General features: G+C 43.7%; 1 protein-coding gene across 7 annotated transcripts in view; it reads right to left on the reverse strand.

Annotated features, from left to right (window-relative positions):
* Window positions 1-5557: 5557 nt before the first annotated feature.
* LOC139239214 (uncharacterized) overlaps window positions 5558-22963 on the reverse strand; it is a 92206-nt gene continuing 74800 nt past the window's right edge. For 5 of the 7 annotated variants that reach the window (XM_070867885.1, XM_070867882.1, XM_070867887.1 and 2 more), the window contains 5 exons: window positions 21728-21839; window positions 17215-17282; window positions 16881-16935; window positions 12839-13003; window positions 5558-11439 (listed from right to left, as the gene is read on the reverse strand). In XM_070867885.1, coding sequence (XP_070723986.1) covers window positions 10628-11439; window positions 12839-13003; window positions 16881-16935; window positions 17215-17282; window positions 21728-21839 — 1212 coding nt within the window. In that variant the 3' untranslated portion in view covers window positions 5558-10627. Of the gene's footprint in view, window positions 11440-12838; window positions 13004-16880; window positions 16936-17214; window positions 17283-21670; window positions 21840-22963 lie in introns of those variants that run through there. The other 2 variants (XM_070867886.1, XM_070867888.1) reach the window with 2 other exon arrangements.

The raw sequence follows: 22963 nt of genomic DNA on the forward strand, positions 1-22963 counted from the left end.
ATGTAGGCAACAATTCTTTGCACACCTCCAGGCCCACAAGCCTCAAACAGGAGAAATCAATAAATATGCAACACTTTAAATAGAACTGCAGATCCTAAAATTATCCTGTTCAACCCAAGATATTTCTAAGTTTACAAAGTTTACACAGAGAACACAAACTGATCAACTCACATTGACTAAAAATTATGTTCGAGAACATAAGAAATAGGAGCAGGTGTAGGCCACACGGACCCTCGAGCCTTCACCGCCATTCAATGAGATCATGGCTGATCTTTTAACTCAACTCCACCTGCCTGCACTATCCCCTTAGCCCTTGCTTCCCTTTGGTACGTCCTTACTATACAGTATAAATGCACATGAGGCCCATGCTTGACAGAAGGTCAGTCTGTGACCTATCCTTTATTTCACAGCACTCAAGTGATGGAAGTGGGTGGAGCTTCCCCTTTTATATCTGAAGGTCCAGGTTAGGAGTGTCTCCGACAAGTTCACCACCTAGTGGTCATTGTTCTCACAGCGTATAATTTAGGTCAGATTATACATGGGTTACAATGCTGGTTGAATACATGACACCCTTAATATCCAAAAATCTACCAATCACTGTCTTGAATATGGTGCTGCGTCGAGTGACAAGACATTGAATGTACCGCACGATCACATAAGAAAGTGAGGAACGAAAAGACCATATGACCCATCAAATCCACTCTTTCTGCTGCTCTGTGCATCATTTACACTGATATGGCCTCTCATCCCCATCTCTTGATTGCTTTGTTTACTGAGGAAGTTAAAGAATTATAGACAAAGTCTCCTGACATTTCTTCCCGCAAACAAATCAAGTAAAAGAATTACTCTTCAACTGAAACTGGCTACTCTAATTCCATTTCTCTGCCCATTCCTCTCATCTTCCTTTTCCAATACCTATCCACACCCCTTTTCAATTATGTTGGTCCCTGCCTCAGTAGCCACTTGCGGCAAAGCATTCCATGTCCTAGTAACCATCTTGTGTGAAAACCTTTCATCTAACTTGCCCCTGTGTTCTTCCAGTGCTAATCTCGCACCCATGGCCCTTGTTACCAAGTTGCCAACCATTGGAAATAATGCTTTACAATTTACTTTGAAAAAAAAAAATCTTTCAGAATCTTTAAAATCTCTAATCTCTCCAACATAATTTGTTGCAGTGAAAACCTATGTTATCAAGCCTTTCTTCGTAACTATAACACCTCATTTCTGATATTTTAGTGAATCTTATATAACATAAGAACATAAGAATTAAGAACAGGAGTAGGCCATCTAGCCCCTCGAGCCGGCTCCGCCATTCAACAAGATCATAGCTGATCTGGCCGTGGACTCAGCTCCACTTAGCCGCCTGCTCCCCATAACCCTTAATTCCCTTATTGGTTAAAAATCTATCTATCTGTGATTTGAATACATTCAATGAGCTAGCCTCAACTGCTTCCTTGGGCAGAGAATTCCACAGATTTACAACCCTCTGGGAGAAGAAATTCCTTCCCAACTCGGTTTTAAATTGGCTCCCCCGTATTTTGAGGCTGTGCCCCCTAGTTCTAGTCTCCCCAACCAGTGGAAATAACCTCTGCCTCTATCTTGTCTATCCCTTTCATTATTTTAAATGTTTCTATAAGATCACCCCTCATCCTTCTGAACTCCAACGAGTAAAGACCCAGTCTACTCAATCTATCATCATAAGGTAACCCCCTCATCTCCGGAATCAGCCTAGTGAATCGTCTCTGTACCCCCTCCAAAGCTAGTATATCCTTCCTTAAGTAAGGTGACCAAAACTGCACGCAGTACTGCAGGTGCGGCCTCACCAATACCCTGTACAGTTGCAGCAGGACCTCCCTCCCTCTCGCAATGAAGGCCAACATTCCATTCGCCGATCCCTGTGGCACACCACTAACCACTGATTTCCAACCCGAAAAGGACCCATTTATCCCGACTCTCTGCTTTCTGTTAGCCAGCTAATTCTCGATCCATGCGTTCTCTGACTCCGTGTACCTTTATCTTCTGCAGTAACCTTTTGTGTGGCACCTTATCGAATGCCTTTTGGAAATCTAAATACACCACATCCATCGGTACACCTCTATCCACCATGCTCGTTATATCCTCAAAGAATTCCAGTAAATTAGTTACACATGATTTCCCCTTCATGAATCCATGTTGCGTCTGCTTGATTGCACTATTCCTATCTAGATGTCCCGCTATTTCTTCCTTAATGATAGCTTCTAGCATTTTCCCCACTACAGATGTTAAACTAACCGGCCTATAGTTACCTGCCTTTTGTCTGCCCCCTTTTTTTAAACAGAGGCGTTACATTAGCTGCTTTCCAATCCGATGGCACCTCCCCAGAGTCCAGAGAATTTAGATTATAACGAATGCATCTGCTATAACTTCCGCCATCTCTTTCAATACCCTGGGATGCATTTCATCAGTACCTTTTCCATGACTAATATCTTTCTTATGATACTTGAGCCCGGGCCTAACCTATGTCTTATACAAATTCACTCCAGTTCCTTGCTTTTAATTCAAAATCCCTATGGATTTTTAAAAATATATGAACAGGAGTAAGTCTATCAGTGCCTCAAGCCCACTTCATTATTCATAAGAAATAGGAGCAGTAGGCCATTTATATATCCACCTTAAATATATTCAATGACCCAGCCTCCACAGCTCTCTGGGACAGAGAACTCCACAGATTTACAACCCTCCGAGAAGAAATTCCTCCTTATCTCAGTTTTAAATGGGCAGCCCCTTATTCTGGAACTATGTCCCCTAGTTCTAGTTTCCCCTGTCAGTGGAAATATACTCTCTGCATCCACCTTGTAGAGACCCCTCATTATATTATATGTTTCGATAAGATCATCTCTCATCCTTCTGAACTCCAATGAGTATAGGCCCAACCTATCTTCATAAGTCAATCGCTTCATCTCTGGAATCAACCTTGTGAAACTTCTCTGAACAGCCTCCAATGCAAGTATATCCTACGGAGACCAAAACTGATCTGTATCTCAACCCCATTTACCTGTTGTTGCTCCATATCCCTTGATAATCGCAGTCTTCAAAGCTTCAATTGATCCAGCATCCACAGCCTTTCGGAGGGGAAGTGGAAAGAGATTTTCATTACCCTGTGTATGAAGTATTTTCTCATTTCACTCTTGAGTGGCCTAGCTCTAATTTGAAGATTATGCCCCTCTTGTTCTGATTCACCTACCAGAGGAAATAGTTCCTATCTCCTCTATCAAATCATACCACGGGATCTTTTATGTCCATTTGAGGGTAGGTGAAATGCAACTTTATCCAAGATACCGCATTTGCATTCTTCCTCCTCATACTCAAACACAGGTGATCTTCCACTGCATATTATATGGCTTGCTCAGGCATATATGCTTAATCCTTGGAAGGTGCAGCAGTTTGGGAAGAGGGGTGGGGTTAATGGCTCAGGAGTATTGGAGATTCAGCATCAAAAGCAGAAAGTGCCATGATTGGGCTGGACTGTGATTGGAACAGGAGGCCATTTAGTCCCTCAAGTCGGTACCACCATTCAATTAGATCGTGGCTAATCTGCACGCAACTCCATGTACCAGCCTGTAATTCAGTAACTCAATGTCCTTACCCAACAAAAATGAATCATCAATCTCAGTTCTGAAATGTTCAACGGAACCCCAGCCTCAACAGGAGAGTTCCAGATTTCCATGACCCTTTGTATGACATACTTCCTGACATCACCCCTGAATGGCCTAGTTCTGATTTTAAAATAGGCTCCCTTGTTCTGGACTGCCCCCACCAGAGGAAAGAGTTTCTAATTCTTTAATCGTCTTAGAACACCTCAATTAGATCATCCCTTAATATTCTATATTCAGGGGAATACAAGCATATTCTCTGCAGCCTACTGGGACCAAAGGCCGGCACCATGAAGAAAGGCCACTTGGACACGGCACCAGAGGGCTGTCACCTACTGTGGGACTGGACCACATGGCGGGTCATCTTCAGCACACACAGGACAAAAGGCAACACAGTGGTAATGTAGCAATTGGAAAGAGAATTTTGGAAAATATATTAGAGGCTTCAAAGCGAACAGGAATGTTTAGTAGTAGTGGTAAAAGATATAAAAAGCTGTGATGGGGGTGGGGGGAGGATGGGGATTGGGTTCAAGGCGAAGTTGGAGGCTTGAGGTGAGGGAGATTTCCCATCAGATGCCAAGCTTCATCTTTGCCTTGATCATGACCGTCACCTGGATGTGAAGATCAACGTCTAGCCAAAAAAAAAACACTTGCTTTGTAGCTTGCAGCAAACATGCTTTTTAATTACAACAGTTTGCTGTATTTACAGAGTATTCGTACTAAAAATAATTCTCACCAATTGTTAGGTGATGCACCTTTCATTGAAAAATATTAAAAATACAAGTAACACTGGTTTTACTTTACAAACATGTTCAGAAATTCATTAGCAAATCAATATTTGCTATTAAAAAAAAGCAAGAGATATTCATTCCTTTGTCACAATGAACTACGACAATGTGAAAGAAAAATTTCCATTATGCAGATGAGCACTTTAACACACCATGAGTTTTAAAAGTAACGAAAGTCGTGTCTTCTACAGCTTTTATGAAGTAACAATAAGGAGCAACTTCCGCTTTTCCTCATTAAATGATTCAGTCATGCTCTGGAGCCTTCACACAGCCCAGATTATATCCACTTCTTATCACAGAATTCTTGCAACACACAAATTAGTTACACTGATAAATACCTTGTATGTTACATTTATTAAAAAAATGCATTCATTATAGCATCTCTTATCACATCTCTTGAATGTCTCAGAGCGCTTCACACTTTCCATTATGTTGAAATGCAGTGATTCTTATGTAGGCAAACAAAAGCAGCCACTTTGGGCAAACAAGATCCCACAAACAATGAGATGAATAGCCAGTTAAACCGTTTCCAGTTGCGGGAGGAATGTTGACCAGGACAGCACGAGATCGCTCCGCTGTCGAACAGGTTTCTGATGCCTGCCTCAATAGGCAGACGGTACCTCGCTTAACACCTTATCCAAAGAATGGCAACTCCATAATGCAATGGAGGGTTAGTTTAAATTATGGGCTCAAGTCTTAAGTGGGGGTCAAGTCCATGACTTTTTGACTCAGACGAGTGTTAGCAACTGAGCCAAGCCAGCACAATCACGCCTTTCGTTTCCTGAAAGTCATACATACGCTCAGGATTAAACAAAGGCCTAGAAATTGGCCTATTTAGCACCTCCTGTTATTGCCACCCGAGGGCAATAATGGGGCACTAAGCACTTACCAAGCGGGTGCGGCGAAAAGATCGACTCCCGCTAAATTCGGCAAGGAGGTTTGCAGCAGCGGTAGGACGTTGTGCCTTGATCTTTCGCCTGGAGATCGCGACATCATCACCGTGTGCAACACCCCGCACCTGAACATTCAGTTCCGCTTCCTGCAGCATCGCCGGGCAAAAACACATTCATTAGGCCGGGCGCTTCGGGGGTGAAACTTAAGGCGAGGTGGCTGATGTAAGTAAACAAATGTGTGCAATGTTGTAACCCCATTTTTTTTTTCAAGGCTCTTGTGTCCCGATCGATCAGGCTGGCATTCTGTTGCAGTGCAACGGGATGATGGCAGCCGCGATCAGGCCCTGTCGTGGACCAGGTAAGTTTTTCCCTTGCAGAGCCTGCAGCAATAGCCCTTCCCTTTAAAGAAGGGATTGTCCATTGTGCAGAGCTACACACCTACCGCCCCGCCTGTGGTCTGCTGCGCTCCACGAAGGGAATAGAGGGCTTGATTTAGCACTCTACTTCCTTCCTGGAGCGCAAATCCTGAATTTAAAAGTTGAAAAATATTAGCGCCTGGCCAACCGAGCGTTAGATAGGAGTGCGCGCTGTTCTATGAACCAAGCCGGAGGCTGAATCCCAACCACACTCATCCGATCACAAGAGAAAACAGTCTGAAAATGCATTCCAACCCAAATTCCCCCACTGGCTAATTACTGGTGTGGATGCCCGAGACCTTCCATTATAGCTGTGTTCATTCTCTCAGCCAGCACACAGTAAGCAATCTGCGAAGCCCAACATGGTGAAGACAGGCTTTAAAAATAAGAAACTAAAAACGTTTTTTTAAATAACTACTCGAAGATGGGCTGGACTGCCGCAGTGCATAGAAAATGACATTATGCTTTACTGCTTGGTACAAGCTTGGTACCCGCTTTCTCAAGCTGCCAGGTTCCAATCTCTGCCGATTCCACCAGTCGCAATGAGGCTCAACACTTTATCCAAAGGGAAATGGAAGGAAGAAAAATCCAGGCTGCCCGGGAGCGCATAAGCAACTGGGAAGGGTTGGAAACCTGGGAATGCTACAGGACCAATGGATGCACAAGGGGATGGATGATAAAATGAGTTTATGAAAGCTTTCCAATGTTGGGAATGGTTATTTGAGCTGTTGAGTAGGTGTGCAGAGGTGATGTGCAGTGATTTTCTTTCCCTGCTGGAGACCGCTTGCCCACAAGATCAGGAACTGTCCCAATCCTACAGCTCCAGAAAACGAGTATAGTAACACAGTATCCCACTGCACGGCAGCACACCAAGGATCTCATTCTGAACAGTACAGCAATATTAAGCCACCATATTTCACCAGAAGCAGCCCAAATTTAAGCAGGGTGTAAAAGACAATACCCAATCATGCGTTGACCCATATAGCTGCTCCTCATCCTATACAACCTGCTCTTCCAACAGCAGATATATAAATTCAAGGGGGAATCGAGGCATGGTATAATGCAGGAGGGATGGGGCAGTGGAGACAGCTTTTGCGGTGCATACTTACAGTATCTTTCCAAAACAACATCACATTAATAACATGGAAGCGGTTTCAATTTGTTGTGATGAAATAGTAGTGACCAAGAAAGATTATTTTCAGCCAGTAATTCTAATTTCCCCGGCTTTTTACAAAAAACAATAACAAACAGTTATTGGATCTGGATTTTCAGGATAGAGTGTCTGAACAGTGTTGTGCTGGCGAACAAGGATTTCTTCATGGGACAGAAACCAAGTAACAATTAGAGTTTAGTTTAGTCACATCTAACACATTGACCTGTCTTATTCCCTTTTCAGATCCTGATTTGCATTTCCAACAGGTTCTGTTTTCAATTCACATTTCATATTTCATTGGGGGGGGGGGGGGTGGTCATTCTATATTTTTATTGTAACAAATGCACCCCTCCCTCCCCAACCAGCCAAATCAGGAAAGAACCATTCCTTGTTTCATGCAACGTATTCTGGTAAGGATGGGAACTGCAACTAGCTTACTGCGTATTTTCAATTTGGGGAGGAAGGAAAATATTTATGTAAAAAAAATTGTTCTGCAGAAATGTGTGTGTACCAGAAATCCCTGCAGTCCCATAGCACCTCAATAGAGCAGTTATCAGTCACCATCCTCCCCACAATACGATGCACAAAACAACGCGAGTCTCTCCTCCCCTTCAACACACAGAGTTACAAACTGGATTATATAACATTAACTTATTATGGCTCAGATCACTTGGCAGAGGATGGTTAGTAAATGGTTAGTTGACATGAAGAAAACCAACACAATTTAGAAAGTTTCCAACTTGCTTAAAAATAAAACCTTCGATACTAGTCCCTAATGCCACTGGTTCAGATCTTGCTTAAACAGACGAAGCAACTGCTAAACGCTCAAACCATACAGACCACGAATCCTTAGTGTAATGCACATTCGACCAGAGAGAACATGGGAGACTAGGATTTGAAGAAAGTAGTCTTATGGGTCGTTCTGTAAATCTATTTAACGCAGCATCTCTACTGTAGTGGTCCCATCAGAATGGCTGAATTCCGCCAGACTTGCTTTCCTGCAGCACTCAGATTATGTACAACACAACTTTAGAAGCGATACATGGAGCCAATGTTCCCGTTAAGGTATTTTTGGGCCGTGCGGCTCCTTTAACGGGCTGGCGATGTTTTTCTATTTAAAAGCCGGTGAGCGAGTGGTCCAGACAGCCGCTAGGCCTGCAGGAAACGCTGCATGGATCTCTGATATCTAAAGTTTTACATATTCCACAACTTTGCTCCATCTCCCAATCCAATGTCCCAGCCACCACTGTCAAGTCAGGTTGACAATTTCAAACGGACAGAACATAAAATACAAGGACCACTAGCTAGAAAAAGCCGTGCACACAGAATTTCAAAATGAGAACAGAAAATGAAAAGTGTCTGAGGAACTTTGCTCGTGGCAGTGCAAGGCCAATCACGAGGAGGTAGAACTGATTAGTGGCTCTTCAGATCCATTATATAACAAAATGTGCATCACATGCAGCAATTTAGAATACACAGTGAAAGATACAGGACGAGAAATGTGCATACAATATATAGTGAAGTATATCCACCTGTACACACAGCGAGACGAGTCAGAGGGAAATTGAAAAACCAAGGGGGATATCCTAAGTTAAGCAAGCTTCCTGCCCAAATGGTCACAACCCAGTGATGTCCCAGCGGGTCTTTCTGGGCTGTATAAATACTAACAGGTACACAAATAAAGATTAAATCCTGGTTCCCATTAATTTGCATATATGACGTTGTTTATGGCCAGTCTTGCTGTTCTGACTTAGGATTTGCCCATCACCAAGGTAAGTGTTTAAGAACAGCCCTTTGCAAAGCCCCAGACCCAAACCCTTCAACCAACAAAGTAGTAGTACAAAATCGGACTGAACTGTATGAGCTCCAAGTGTTGAACTACCAGGAGGGCCATCACAGCCACAGCCCGGGTAGCAGTTAGAACAGGTTTGTACATTAACTGGGCACAAGGTCCAAGTGTCTACACTTGTGTAAGGATATTAGCAAACTTCCCCAACTACCCAAGCATGTGTGGGCCATGCACCAATACCTCACGGTGGAAAAAAAAGCATGTTTTTATACCTGCCATTCACATCTGGAGCACAGTAGCGATCCCATCAGCGCAGTTGCCACAAGGACGCTGCTGGCTACTTGGGATGGGGGAAAAAGAATCGGAGCACCATCTAAAGTCATCAGGCACATCTGATCAGTAACAAGATGGTTATGGATGAGGCAGACTGTGGGGCCCCAACTTAGTTCATTTATCCAGAATGACCCTGAAGTCCACCCATTGCTGAAACCCAGATTTTCACCTTCACTACTCTATCTGTCCATTCCACGGTCAGCCAGTTTTATACCACCAGTAGTGCAGAAGCTCTCGGCACACCTCCAGCACTGGCACCAATAGGAAATTATTCTCAAATCATTGCACTCAGTATTACAGTAAAATTACTCATCCCACAATCAAGTGCAAGTACATTTGAACAAAGTGTTCATATATTGCCCTGCGGAGGGCTATTCAGAGAGTGATGCAAGTATTTCATGATGCAGTGCCAATGACGTTAGTAATGGTGCATGGCATAGTACCTGAAGAATTACATCTTTGAAGCCCCTAATAGTTTTAGTTCTTAATTACAGTCCATAAATGGCCAAAATTATCAAGACTCTCTCCTTCCTCTCAGCCATTTTAACATTATTGTTAAGATTTAAAAAAAAATACAGACTGAAAATCTGGAGTTAAAAACACGAGTCAAAGATAATTACCAAGTGCTGCACATTTGAAAAATAACAGCTACACAAGGAAAGAATGTCACATGTGCCCATGCTTTTGAGCACAATGTATTCATTCCACCATGTTAAAAAAAACTGGACTGAAATTCCAACCTATGCTGTGACGTATAAAATTCACTTTATAAAAAGCTTTACCATTAAAGATTCATCCACTGCCTCGCCAGGTTGTGCACAACAACTGCAGCGGGGACTGAGTCTTCAGAAATTCAGATTCCAACGTGTGTAGGGAACTCATTCCCTACAAACCTGTAATAATGGTTTGCTGTCCTAATAAGGCAGAATATGGGTCCTCTTGCTCACATTAAAAAAAACCATGGTTTATTTTTTCAGATGAAGCAGATTGCCTCAAGTACTGACCTACGTGGGATAGGACGGAGTAGTGAGTTTATTACTGTTGATAGCTCCATAAATACAAACATTCCGACAGATATTCTAACTTTCTCGGATGTCTTCACATAAATCATTTCACTCTGGTTCCATCCCTCCCCCGCCCCCAATCTTTTGCAAGTGCTAATATTGCAGCAAAGTCAAGAGTTGTACAACTTGCAGTTCTAGTAGCTCATAGAGCTACTCCTCTCTGTTCATACTCTTCCTGCTGGAAGGACAGTAACCGCGATGGGAGGAAGGACGAGGAGAGAGAGAGGAGGAGAGAACTTGGCCTTAGTTCAGCCGAGGAAGCAGCATAGCAAGACTTTCTTCAACTGCTTAAAATAAAAAAGGTTGTGTGTAAACATTGAGTCGATCCAAGTTCGACTTTAGCACGGGGTACGGTCCCTGCTATTCGTTTCAGAAACTTGCCTCGGGCTGAGCCGGATCCCAGTTATTCAAAAAAACCTGCCCAACTTTCCTGGCCTTCTGTTACTCAGCCAGTCTTTCCATTAAGGCATGACGAGAATATCAGCGCAGGAGTGGAAGAGGAAGAGACGGCAGTAAACTGCGATAGTCAGAGCTCCTCCGCCTAGGAACCTTTCACATGCTACTGTGTGGAATCCAGCAGCAAGTAGCCTCCGTTTGCATTTGCTTCATTGGCGGAATGAATGTCTACGGAAGATATAAATATTTTGGGCTCTCTGGCAGCACATGCTGTGGTTGTAGAGCTGTCCGAGGAGGCTGAATCCACGTCGAGCTCAGCCTCCATTTGCCCCACTCCCCCTCTGTTCAATGATGGGATCTGCTTCAACGTTTGGTCTGGCAGAAGACTATGCAAGCTTTTGCCCTTTGCAAGGAGCTCAGTTGTCTCTGTATACCCGCACAGGGCGATGGGGGCCTCGCTAACAGAGGCGGAAGCCTTTTGGAAGCACTGCAGCGACTTGCTTGCACTGTCAAACAAGTTGTGCGGGACATTTTCTGAATCTTCCCGCTTTGATTTCCATGTCCATGGTTTGATTCCAGCTTCCTGCACCTTCTTAGCCAGTTTTTGAAGAATGTCCTGCCCTTTTGTGGATCTGATAACCTGCAGTTTCCCTTTTGCTGCTGATCTGGAATCTATTTGACCCTTTCCCAGAGACTCTGCAGTGGAGTCCTTGCTTGCTGACTTTGACCAATACAAAGCATCCTGTGATGGCTTGTCAAGACCAACAGGTTGACCTCCATTTGATGGCAGTAGATAGTTTGTAGATTCGAAATTCAGGCCCACTGCATTCACATGCTGTTCCCCATCCTGCACAGTCTTAAGGTTCCTCGATGCTGTTGATACTGTACCAGGGACTTTTCCCAATGTTTCTGAAAGCTTCTGCATGACCATTTCCTCTCTTGACTGTGTAAATGATGATGTACGTGAATAGCCCGCTATGTAAAAAAAAATAGAAATTTTACTACACTCTAAAAGCACAAGTTAACATTTGTTCAGCACATTTAGAAGTGCCCACAAAAAACACATTTTATTAACATGCCAACACAAAAGTAGTGAATCCACACAAAATCCACACCATGCTCAGTCACAGCTGAGGCCTGGTGGCCAGTTCCAAATGTATCACAGTATTTCATATACGATAGGACAACGGCTCACAAACTCAGATGTGGCCGATTCCACGGAAGCGCTCAGCTACGACTGCCTTAGGGAACTTCCGTCAACACCCAGGAACCCCAAGGATGCCAAGTCTCGTTCCCAGTGCAGCTGCTTGCAGAGTCAGCTGGTTACTTAGTAACTATAGCCTCCATCTGACCAGAACGTCAGGTTCCGTCACAGCCACAAGCTATAGCTTTATTAATACCCTTAAAGTTGTTCCTAAAAGTTGGAGGATTTTATAAAACCTACACTGGTGACGGACAAAATCAACATATCTTTTTTTTTAATATATAGGATAAAAATTTCAAAATAGTATAATGCTGTAAAGATTGATTCACCCCATGTAACAGCCAATTATAGCAACTTTCCTTTCCAGTCCCCAACTAAAGCAATACTGTACTTTTCTGTCAGAACTCAAAGGGGAGCAGGGGAGTCTTGGCCAGGTAATGACCAGATAATCTGTTTTCGTGATATTTTGATGAGGGATTATCGTCACTGCTGTTTGTGCGAGGTGCTATACAAATGCAAGTTCTTTGCTTGCGTTCTGCTTTACTTTCAGCAGTAGCAGACTCCTTATTGTGGCCTTCCCGGGGCTGCAGCTGAGAAAGCTGGTGGACAATGATGACAGAACATTTCCATCCCCATTTGTTACCGAGTCAAATTTGACCCCTGCCAACGATGAAGTAGGACCAAAAAGGAGAGAAGACGTGTCGTTGGCAATACAAGGAAGGGCAGAAACCCAAGGCCAGACACCAATCAGTTTGTTGGCACAACTGAGTGGGGGCCCCTGCCTCCATGGTTTGTTTGCAATGGGTCATTCAATTTAGCAATTAAATAAGGTCAAACAGGACTTAAAATAAAAACCTTCAGTAGAATATACAGAAACTGTACTTTTGACAGATACAATTGCAGAGCACCACCAAATCTTAGTTGTGCTCAATATTTCTCTTCTGTCTCGGTTACAAACAAACCTCCAGTCAGTAACTGGCCTCAGGAAGGTGCTCGGGAGCAGCCGAGTGCTAACCTTCTCTCCTGGACAAAGGGAGGGTGGGTAGCAGCCATACCTCTCCCAGTAGCCTCGCTGTATCTGAGGGTGAGGCAGCCCTGCTCACGCGCAACATCCTTCACCTTGGAAACAATCAGAATCGATCTCAACGCCATCTTTCGGAGCGACCATACCTGAAAAGGCTAGACGGGACTCCTCTCCCTGGTGTTTGACAGCACTCCCTGGCTTTACTCCCTTTGTGCCACCTGCCGTCGCCTGGAGAACGGGACTGTATCTTCCAAACTCCGCACCCTGGGGGGAAACTGCAATTTTCTCGAGGAGAAGGTGAAAAGGAGTTCCTGTGGCAAATACATTTTTAAAAACTGATTTAAAAGTTTCCAAAATGTCAGATGTCAAACGCTGGCATTTAAAAAATAAGTATTGTATCAAAAACCGAGAGTGATTTTGGGGCTGGATGTAATGTGCTGCTCTTCTCATTCTACTTTTTTTTTTGCAGTGTCAGTTTGGCTCAGGGCACCCACCTCTGAGCCAGAAGGTTCAACTCGAGTGCAGTGCTGGATTGTCTTTTGGATGGGACACGGCATTACTTGAAGAGCAGGGAGTCCTCCTGGTGTCATGACCAACATTCCTCCCTCAGTCAACACCACCAAGTACAGCAGTCATTGATAAGGTGCTGCATGTCCATTCTATATAGCAGACCAAGTCCAGTCCCGTTTATGTTGCACGGGTAGCAAGAATAAATAGTACTTTTATTTCACCAGTGCACCAGACAGCAAGTGTGCCATTTTCCTGCCGTCATTTGTACTTTTTCACGGGTCTAGTGAACGACCACCAGATTCATTGTCACCAAGTTGCTAACGATAATAACTTGGGGAGTATTCCATAGTATTTACAGCACAGGAACAGGCCATTCGGCCCAATGCCGATGTTTATGCTCCACAAGAGCCTCCTCCCACCCTTTTTCATCTAACTCCATCAACATAGAGTTTTATTCCTTTCTCCCTCATGTGTTTATCTAGCTTCCCGTACGTAGGCACGTAGGCTAATCGCCTCAAACTACTCCTTGTCGCGAGTTCCACATTCTAACCACTCTCCGAGTAAAGAAGTTCTCTTGAATTCCTTTTGGGATTTGTGAGTGACTCTCATATTTATCGCCCCTAGTTCCGCTCGCACCCTCAAGTGGAGACATCTTCTCTACATCTATCTTATCAAACCATTTTATAATCTTAGACCTTTGGGTCACCCCTCAATCTTCTCTTTTCTAGAGCAAAGAGACCCAGCTGTTCATTCTTTCCAGATAAGTTATTAACTGTTCTGGTATCATCCTAGTAAATCTTTTTTGCACCTTTTCCATTCCCTCTATATCATAATACGGAGACCAGAACACAATACTCCGTGTGCCCTCTTCCAATTCTCCCATTTACTGATACCATCCTCTAATTTCCCTCCATTCACTGGTGGCCTCCTCATCAGCAGGAGACCAATGGTGGAAACATAGAAAATAGGTGCAGGAGTAGGCCATTCGGCCCTTCAAGCCTGCACCATCATTCAATATGATCATGGCTGATCATGCAACTTCAGTACCCCATTTCTGCTTTCTCTCCATACCCCTTGATCCCTTTAGCCGTAAGGACCACATCTAACTCCCTTTCGAATATATCTAACGAACTGGCCTCAAACAACTTTCTGTAGTAGAGAATTCCACAGGTTCACAATTCTTTGAGTGAAGAAGTTTCTCCTCATCTCGGTCCTAAATGGCTTAGCCCTTATCCTTAGTGGAGTGAAGGGAGTGGGGATGCACAAAGCCAGAGATAGAGGAAAGAAAAAGAGATGAGGGCTGTAGGGGTGGAGGAGATAACAGAGATAGGGAAGGAGGAGCGAGGCAATAAGTTTTGTAAATAGAAATGCACCTAGTAATTGAGCACAGCCATAATATACCACCATAACATACAAACTACTTTCCAGTTTTATCGTGTCAGCTGTGGCTCAGTTGGTAGCACTCTCGCCTCGGAGTCAGAAGGTTGTGGGTTTAAATCTCACTCCAGAGAGTTGAACAAAAAAAATGTAGGCTGTACTGAGTGAATGCTGCACTGTCTGAGTTATCATCTTTCGGATGAGGCTTTAAACCGAGGCACTGTCGGCTCTCTCAGGTGGGCGCAAAAGATCTCGCGGCACTATTTGGGAGAGGAGCAGGGGCGTTATCCCCGATGTCCTGGCCAATATTTATCCCTCAACCAACATCACAAACAGATTATCTGGTCATTATATTGCTGTTTGTGGGAGCATGCTGTGCGCAAATTGTAGCCGCGTTTCTACAGTAACTACACTTCAAAAGTACTGCATTGGCGCAAAGTGTTTTGAGATGTACTGAGGTTATGCAAGGCGCTGTATAACTGCAAGTCTTTCTTTTTTAGTGATAATGTAATAAAACATGTCAAAGCTAAAAATGGACATCGAGCAATAGGAAAAGCAGCCAGGAGCTGATCTCCCACCACTGCTCCGTGCCCATCCTCTGCTTTGGGACATTTTGCTGCATTAACCACGCTATAACAATATACGCTGTTATTGTGTACAATGGCTTAGTCTGTCATCACCTCCAATTTAAAATTCTCACCTTTGTGTTCAAATCCCTTCAAGGTCTAGCCCCTCCCATTATCTAATGTCCTCCATCCCTCGAGAACTCTGCACTCCTCCAATTCTGGCTTCCTGTGCACTCCCGATTTCCATCGCCTCATTGTTGCCGGCCGTGCCTTCAGCTGCCTAGGCCCTAAGTTCTGGAATTCCCTTCCTAAACCTCTTCGCTTCTCTCCTTCAAGACACTCTCTAAAAGTTATTTCTGTCCAAGTTTTTGATCACCTGTACCAAATGTTGTCCGATAACAAGCCTGTGAAGCCCCATGGGCCGATTTACTATGTTAAAGGCGCTATATAGATGCAGGTTGTCATTACGGTGTTACAGTATGGGTGGAGGTTGTTGCCTTTACGCTGCTGATCCTATTTTGGAGACCAGAGCAATAATGATCTCCAGGGGCTGCTTCTGGCAAATTCGGTGGCATTCACAACTCACAGTCACGCATTACTTAATCACCTCCTCTCCACTCATACAATAAACTGGATATTATCCATTCTCCAGTATGCTAAGTGGATGACAGACTATGACCCTGCAACCTCAGACCAGTTATTCAATTGAAATAATATAGTCATTCATAGACAGTCCCTCGGAATCGAGGAAGACTTGCTTCCACTCCCAAAGTGAGTTCTTTGGTGGCTGAACAGTCCAATACGAGAGCCACAGTCTCTGTCACAGATATTCATCGGGGGAAGGGGAAGGGTGGGACTGATTTACCGCACGCTCCTTCCGCTGCCTGTGCCTGACCTCTTCACGCTTGCAGCATTGAGATTCGAAGAGCTCAACGCCCTCCTGGATGCACTTTCTCCACCTAGGGCGGTCTTCGGCCAGAGTCTCCCAGGCGTCAGTGGTGACATCGCACTTTACCACGGAGGCTTTGAGGATGTCCTTGTACCGCTTTCGCTGCCCACCTTTGGCTCGTTTCCATTAAGGAGCTCCGCATATAGCAGTTGTTTAGGGAGTCTCGTGTCTGGCATGCGAACTAAGTGGGCTGCCCAACGAAGCTGATCTAGCGTGGTCAGTGCTTCAATGCTACATTACAGCACAGAAGGAGGCCATTAAGCCCATCAAGTATGCGTCAGTTCTTTCGAAAAAGAATTTAGTTAGTCCCACCTCCCCCGCTCATTCCCCATATCCCTGCAATGTTTTCACCTTCAAATATTTATCCAATTTCCTTTTGAAAGCTACTATTGAATCTGTATCCACCACCCCACCCCAGCATTCCAAATCCCAACTACTCGTTGCATAAATTCCCACTACAATCAGAAGTTTGAATATTCCAAATACAGAAAGCTTTATTATTGTAACTTGCAACCTTAAACTGAGCACCATTTCTTCACACACATCACCACAGAAAACCACACAAAGCAAGAGGTTCTTGTTGCACTTTTATCCGAATGTATGAATATACCAACTTAATTGTGTCAGGGAAGTGATGCAACTCATAACAGATGGAATAAAATCACTTTTTTCTTATTTCAGACCATTAATTATCGCTTTGATTTTAGTTGCTTCCCAGACATCAGTTGTGGTGAGATCACAAACAGCTGCACTGTTACGTCACTGAAGTGATAAAAGAAATCTTACCAGCAATTGGCACCAGTGTGGAGTCTTCATTGTTTCCCTTTACAGCAGGCGATAGCTGAAAACGCAAAATATAAGGCAACTTATTTTAAATTTAATACATCAAATTTGACAGTCTTTGTTCATTTTTACAGTTAATCTTCCCTTATCTCCCCCCACCCCATATCCACATCACTCTGCTCTGATAGATGCCATATCCACACCACTCTGTTCGGTCAGATGGCAGTACAGCATTACAAACCCAATCTGGGGTCAGGTTGAGGGGAAATATTTTGCTGGACCCCATTAAATTGGTCTGTGGATCAATTCAAAAGCAAGTAAAACACTTCATACTTACGACCTGCTCTGTAGAATAGTCCTCACAAACACCAGCACCACTTTTCTGATTTTTAAGTTTCTTCTCTGCTGAATAACATACACAAAATTGACATTTAATCTGAAAACATGGAGTATAGGCACCAGACATTGTAATATTAAGTATGAGCAAAAAGATTCCAGGTTTGACTCTTGCTCGGTACAGACTTGGCTGATCTCAGCCCTCGGTATTCCTGGGAAGTTGAAAGACAGTCAGTCAGGGTCTCCAATTTTATATTGTATCAGTCTTCACGGTAGAAAACATGAAAAACATCCCAATAGTGGATAATCAAGGGGCTATAGGGAGGGAAGAACTTAATACAATCACTATCACTAAAGATGTAGTACTTAATAAAATAACGGGACTAAAAATGGACAAGTGCCCTGGACATAATGGCTTACATCCTAGGGTCTTAAAAGAAGTGGCTGCAGAGATAGTGGATGCATTGGTCGTAATCTACCAAAATTCCCTGGATTCTGGGGCGGTCCCAGCGGATTGGAAAACCGCTAATATAAGGCCCCTATTTAAAAAAGGAGGCAGACAGAAAGCAGGAAACTATAGACCAGTTAGCCTAACATCTGTCATTGGGAAAATGCTGGAGTCCAAGGAAGCAGTAGCAACACATTTGGAGAAGCATAATTCAATCAAACCAAGTCAGCATGGTTTTATGAAAGGAAAATCATGTTTGACAAATTTGCTGGAGCTCTTTGAGGATGTAACGAGCAGGGTGGATACGGGGGAACCAGTGGATGCGGTGTATTTGGATTTCCATAAGGCATTCGATAGGGTGCCACATAAAAGGTGACTGCACAAGATAAAAGTTCACAGGGTTGGTTGGGGGTAATATATTAGCATGGATAGGGTATTGGCTAACGAACAGAAAACAGAGAGTCGGGATAAATGGGTAATTTTCCGATTGGCAAACAGTAACTAGTGGGTGCTACAGGGATCGGTGCTGGGGTCTCAACTATTTACAATCTATATTAATGACTTCGATGAAGAGACCGAGTGTAATGTAGCCATGTTTGCTGATGATCTAAAGATGGGTGGGAAAGCAAATTGTGAGGACGACACAAAAAATCTGCAAAGGGATATACACAGGCAAAGTGAGTGGGCAAAAATTTGGCAGATGGGAGTATAATGTGGGAAAATGTAAGGTTATCTACTTTGGCAGAAAAAATAGAAAAGCAAATTATAATTTAAATGGAGAAAAATTGCAAAGTGCTGCAGTACAGAGGGACTGCAAAAAGTTAGTATGCAGGTACAGCAAGTAATCAGGAAGGAAAATGGAATGTGGCCTTTATTGCAAGGGGGATAGAGTATAGAAGCAGAGAAGTCCTGCTACAACTGTACAGGGTATTGGTGAGGCCACTCCGAGAGTATTACGTACAGTTTTGGTCTCCGAATTTAAGAAAGGATATACTTGCATTGGAGGCTGTTCAGAGAAGGTTCACCAGGTTGATTCCAGAGATGAGGGGGTTGACTTATGAAGATAGGTTGAGTAGGTTGGGCCTATACTCTATTAGAGTTCAGAAGAATAAGGTGTGATCTTATCGAAACATAAGATGAGCGGGCTTGACAAGGTGGATGCAGAGAGGATATTTCCACTCATAGGGGAAATTAAAACTAGGGGGCCTAGTCTCAGAATAAGGGGCCGCCCATTTAAAACTGAGATGAGAAGGAATTTCTTATTTCTGAGGGTTGTAAATCTGTGGAATTCTCTTCCACAGAGAGCTGTGGAGGCTGAGTCATTGAATATATTTAAGGCAGAGATAAGACAGATTTTTGAGCGATAAGGGTATAAAGGGTTATGGGGAACGGGCAGGGAAGTGGAGCTGAGTCTATGATCAGATCAGCCATGATCTTATTAAATGGCCCACTCCTGCTCCTATTTCTTATGTTCTTAGATTGCTAACCAGCGACTTTTTGTGGAATGTGTGGAGACAAGACACACATTGTGAGTGGGAGTGGAGAGAGAGAGAGAGAGAGAGAGAGAGAGAGAGAGAGAGAGAGACAGACAGTAAATGAGCGAGTGTTGGGACGAGACAGAGACAGTGAGAGACACAGACAGAACACTCCAGGTACAAAAAATAATTCGAAAGGAATATTCTTAGCTTCAATCAGTCATGTAATGCAAGGTACTCACTAGCCTCATTATCATATATAGTGTCAGCTTGGCCCTTAGAAGATTGTGGGTTCAAGCCTAACTCCAGGACTTGGGCACAGAAGCTGGGTTGACATTTCAGCCTAAATGACCAGGACTGCTGTATTATTGAAGGTGTCACTCTTCTGGTGGAAAGTTAAACCAAGGCTGGCAGCTTGTTTCAGTAATTTAGGAGTTCATTAAAGATGCCGGGACAGTATTTGAAGAGGAACAGTGAGCGCTCCAGGTGTCCTGGCCAACAATCCTCCCTCAATCACCATCACAAAAAGTACGATTACCTACTCATTGCTATTTAATCTTCAGATATTTATTAAGGGACGATTCTTCAATCGTGCATCCCTAGCAGAAAAGCTGTGTTCACAGGGACCGAGGGATGATACAGGGTTATAATATCTTAGGCCAACTTTCTGTCCTGCAGTACTCAGTGGCACAGCACCACACTGGGACACTGGGAGCATTCTTTAGTTTTAAACACAAATTCCTCTTTCTAGGTGAGAAGTTGCTTACATCTAGTTTCTTTACTGAACTTTTCCTCCTCCACTTCCACCCTCACCCGCCCCACAAAATAATACCAACATTCCGGAGATTGGGACAGTTCACCCTGCAAGAGAACAATTTCTGCAGCTCCAAACTTTTGTTATACACATCAAATAAATGAAGGACCACTTGCTAGATTAGATCGTATTTAAGGAGCTTCCTCTTGTACTAGTAACAGACCCAACATTACACGAGGCAAGCCCTTAATGGCTCACTTGGACTATCAAACATCAAGCTATTGCCAAGATGAATGCTATGTAAACAAAAGCAATTAACTACTTTTTAAAAACAGTAAAGTTTAACACTTTCCTCCCCAAAGCATCAACCACAATTCTGAAGAGTTTATCAATGATGTGCATTCAAAAGGACAGACGCACCAACATCAGTGTCCTCGCTCAGGCTAACATCCCCAGCATTGAAACACTGACCACGCTAGATCAGCTTCGTTGGACAGACCACTTAGTTCGCATGCCAGCCAGACACGGGACTCCCTAAACTGCTATATGCGGAGCTCCTTCATGGCAAACGAGCGAAAGGTGGGCAGCGGAAACGTTACAAGGACACCCTCAAAACCTCCCTGGTAAAGTGCGACATCACCACTGATGCCTGGAGACCCTGGCCGAAGACTGCCCGAGGTGGAGAAAGTGCATCTGGGAGGGCATTGAGCTCTTCGAATCTCAACGCTGCGAGCATGAAGAAATCAGGGGCGGGCAACGGAAGGAGCATGCGGCAAATCAGTGCCAGCAACCCCCCCCCCACCCCTTCCCCCGACGAATGTCTGTCCCAACTGTGACAGGGTCTCGTGTTGGATTGTTCAGCCACCAAAGAACTCACTTTAGGAGTGGAAGCACGTCTTCCTCAATCTCGAGGGACTATCTATGATGATGAAGTGATTTAGGCTGCTTGAGAGATGCAGTGAGCTCCTACAAAATGGAAATCTGGGTTATTAGGAAAGATGCCAAGGCTTAGAGAGAGTGCAAAAGAGATTTACTGAAATGCTACCAAGGGGCTTCGGTTCTATGGAGAGACTGAAGAATCTAGGGTCGTTGACCTTAGAGCAGAGAAAGTTAAGAGGAGGTTTGACAGATGTTCAAAATCATGAATAGCTTCAATAGAGTAAACCAAGAGAAACTGTTTCTAGTGATAGAAGGGTCGGCAATCAGAAGTGATTGGCTAAAGAACCAGAGGCGACAACATTTTTTTTTAAACGCAGTGAGTTATGATGATCTGGAATGCACTGCCTGAAAGAGTGATGGAAGTACATTCAAGCATAACTTTCAAAAAGAGAAGTGGATAAATACTTGGAAGTGGAAAACATTTACAGGGCTCTGGGGGAAAAAGTGGGACTAATTGCATAAAGAGCCGGCACAGGCAAGATGGTCCAAAAGAGCACAGAAGGAGGCCAATCATTCTATGATTCGCCACACCAGTGCCCCCTCCCAATTCCCCCATTCACTGGTCCTTTTGTCCAATTCAGGCAGATGTCGACAGGCTTGCTGAGTATTTCCAGCATTTTCTGATTTAGATCGAGGGGTTTTATTTCTTTTTCTTTTCAAGGCAAATCTTTTGGGCATGAACCGCAAGGGCTGTTGCTGGCAACTACAAATACTGTAGCGAGGTAATGAAAAACGGTGCATCACAGTGCAACAGGCACAGCTTTACTGGACTAGTGATTAACATATAAACAAAATGCTGCAAAAAGTTAAGGCTATTCAAACTCGGCTGGCTTTCACCCACCTCAAAGCAATCACTAACATTAGCATTTACACAAGTGCAAAGGCAGAAGAGCCTCACCAGAGAGGACGGAGATTATTTTTAACAATGCCTTGTGCTTTTTCATCAGCAGCTTTTTCTCCGTGTAGAGCTTTTGGCCTTGGCGACACAAATTCTGGATTTCACTGATGGCCTGTGGGGACAGAAACAGTTAAATAATGAAAAGCTCTCTGCATGGAGTAATGTTATATAACGTTATACAGCAATCGGCCAACGGTTACATGACCACTTAAAGAATAAAAAAGTTACAAAACATTGTGATTAATACCCTTTTGCTGGGATTTTGCATCATTTTATTATTTTTGTTCAAATACTAAGCACTGACGTACAGAAAGTAGTGTGTGTCATTAATGGTTTGTGCAGGTTGCCAAACTCTACACAGAGAGCGTATGCTGAATTACAACAGCAACTTGTATTTATATAGCGCCTTTAACATAGTGAAACGTCCCAAGGCGCTTCACAGGAGTGTTATGAGATAAAAAATGACATCCAGCTGCATAAATAGAAATTAGCGCAGGTGACCAATGGTCAAAGAGGTCAGTTTTAAGGGGCGTCTTGAAGGAGGAAAGAGAGGCGGAGAGGTTTAGACAGGGAATTCCAGAGCTTAGGGCCTTGACAACCAGAAGGCACGGCCACAAATGGTTGAGCAATTATAATCAGGGCTCAAGAGAGCAGAATTAGAGGAGCGCAGACATCTCGGAGGGTTGTGGGGTTGGAGATTACAGAACTAGGGATCAGTGCATAGTAGATTCTGAAGCACTCCAGCTTAATGATCATCTGTACAAATTACCTAGCTGGTACCAACGTTCCCTTTAAGCTGTGTGGTCGTGCAGTATTCTGCAGCTCCAGCCAAGCCGGCTCACTGGCTTTTAAATAGGAAAAACCACACATGCGCGGTATATCGAATGGGCCGGACATCCCCACCCCTCCCACGCAAAAATAAAAGTTCAAAGGAACATTGGCTGGTAACCCTGATAAAGTTTATCAGCAATTATCTGTCATATAAAATAATTGACGTTTTCTCTCCCCATCCCTCCCCGACCACATTTAAATTCATTCAAATCAAATCATAATTCCTTTGATTTCTAAATTGGTTCATCTTGGCAGGACTCCCATTTCAATTTGTTCTGGCAGTGTCATTCTCGGCTGGTGTTATTGTACACAGCCAGTGACTCGCTTCAGCCAACATGCTGCTAATGTTTCATAATTTGGGCAAAAGAAGTAATTTGAAACATTTGAGACGATTACATTTTAAAA

Source organism: Pristiophorus japonicus, chromosome 26 (assembly GCF_044704955.1).
Source record: "Pristiophorus japonicus isolate sPriJap1 chromosome 26, sPriJap1.hap1, whole genome shotgun sequence".
In the NCBI taxonomy this organism is placed as follows: Eukaryota; Metazoa; Chordata; class Chondrichthyes; family Pristiophoridae; genus Pristiophorus; species Pristiophorus japonicus.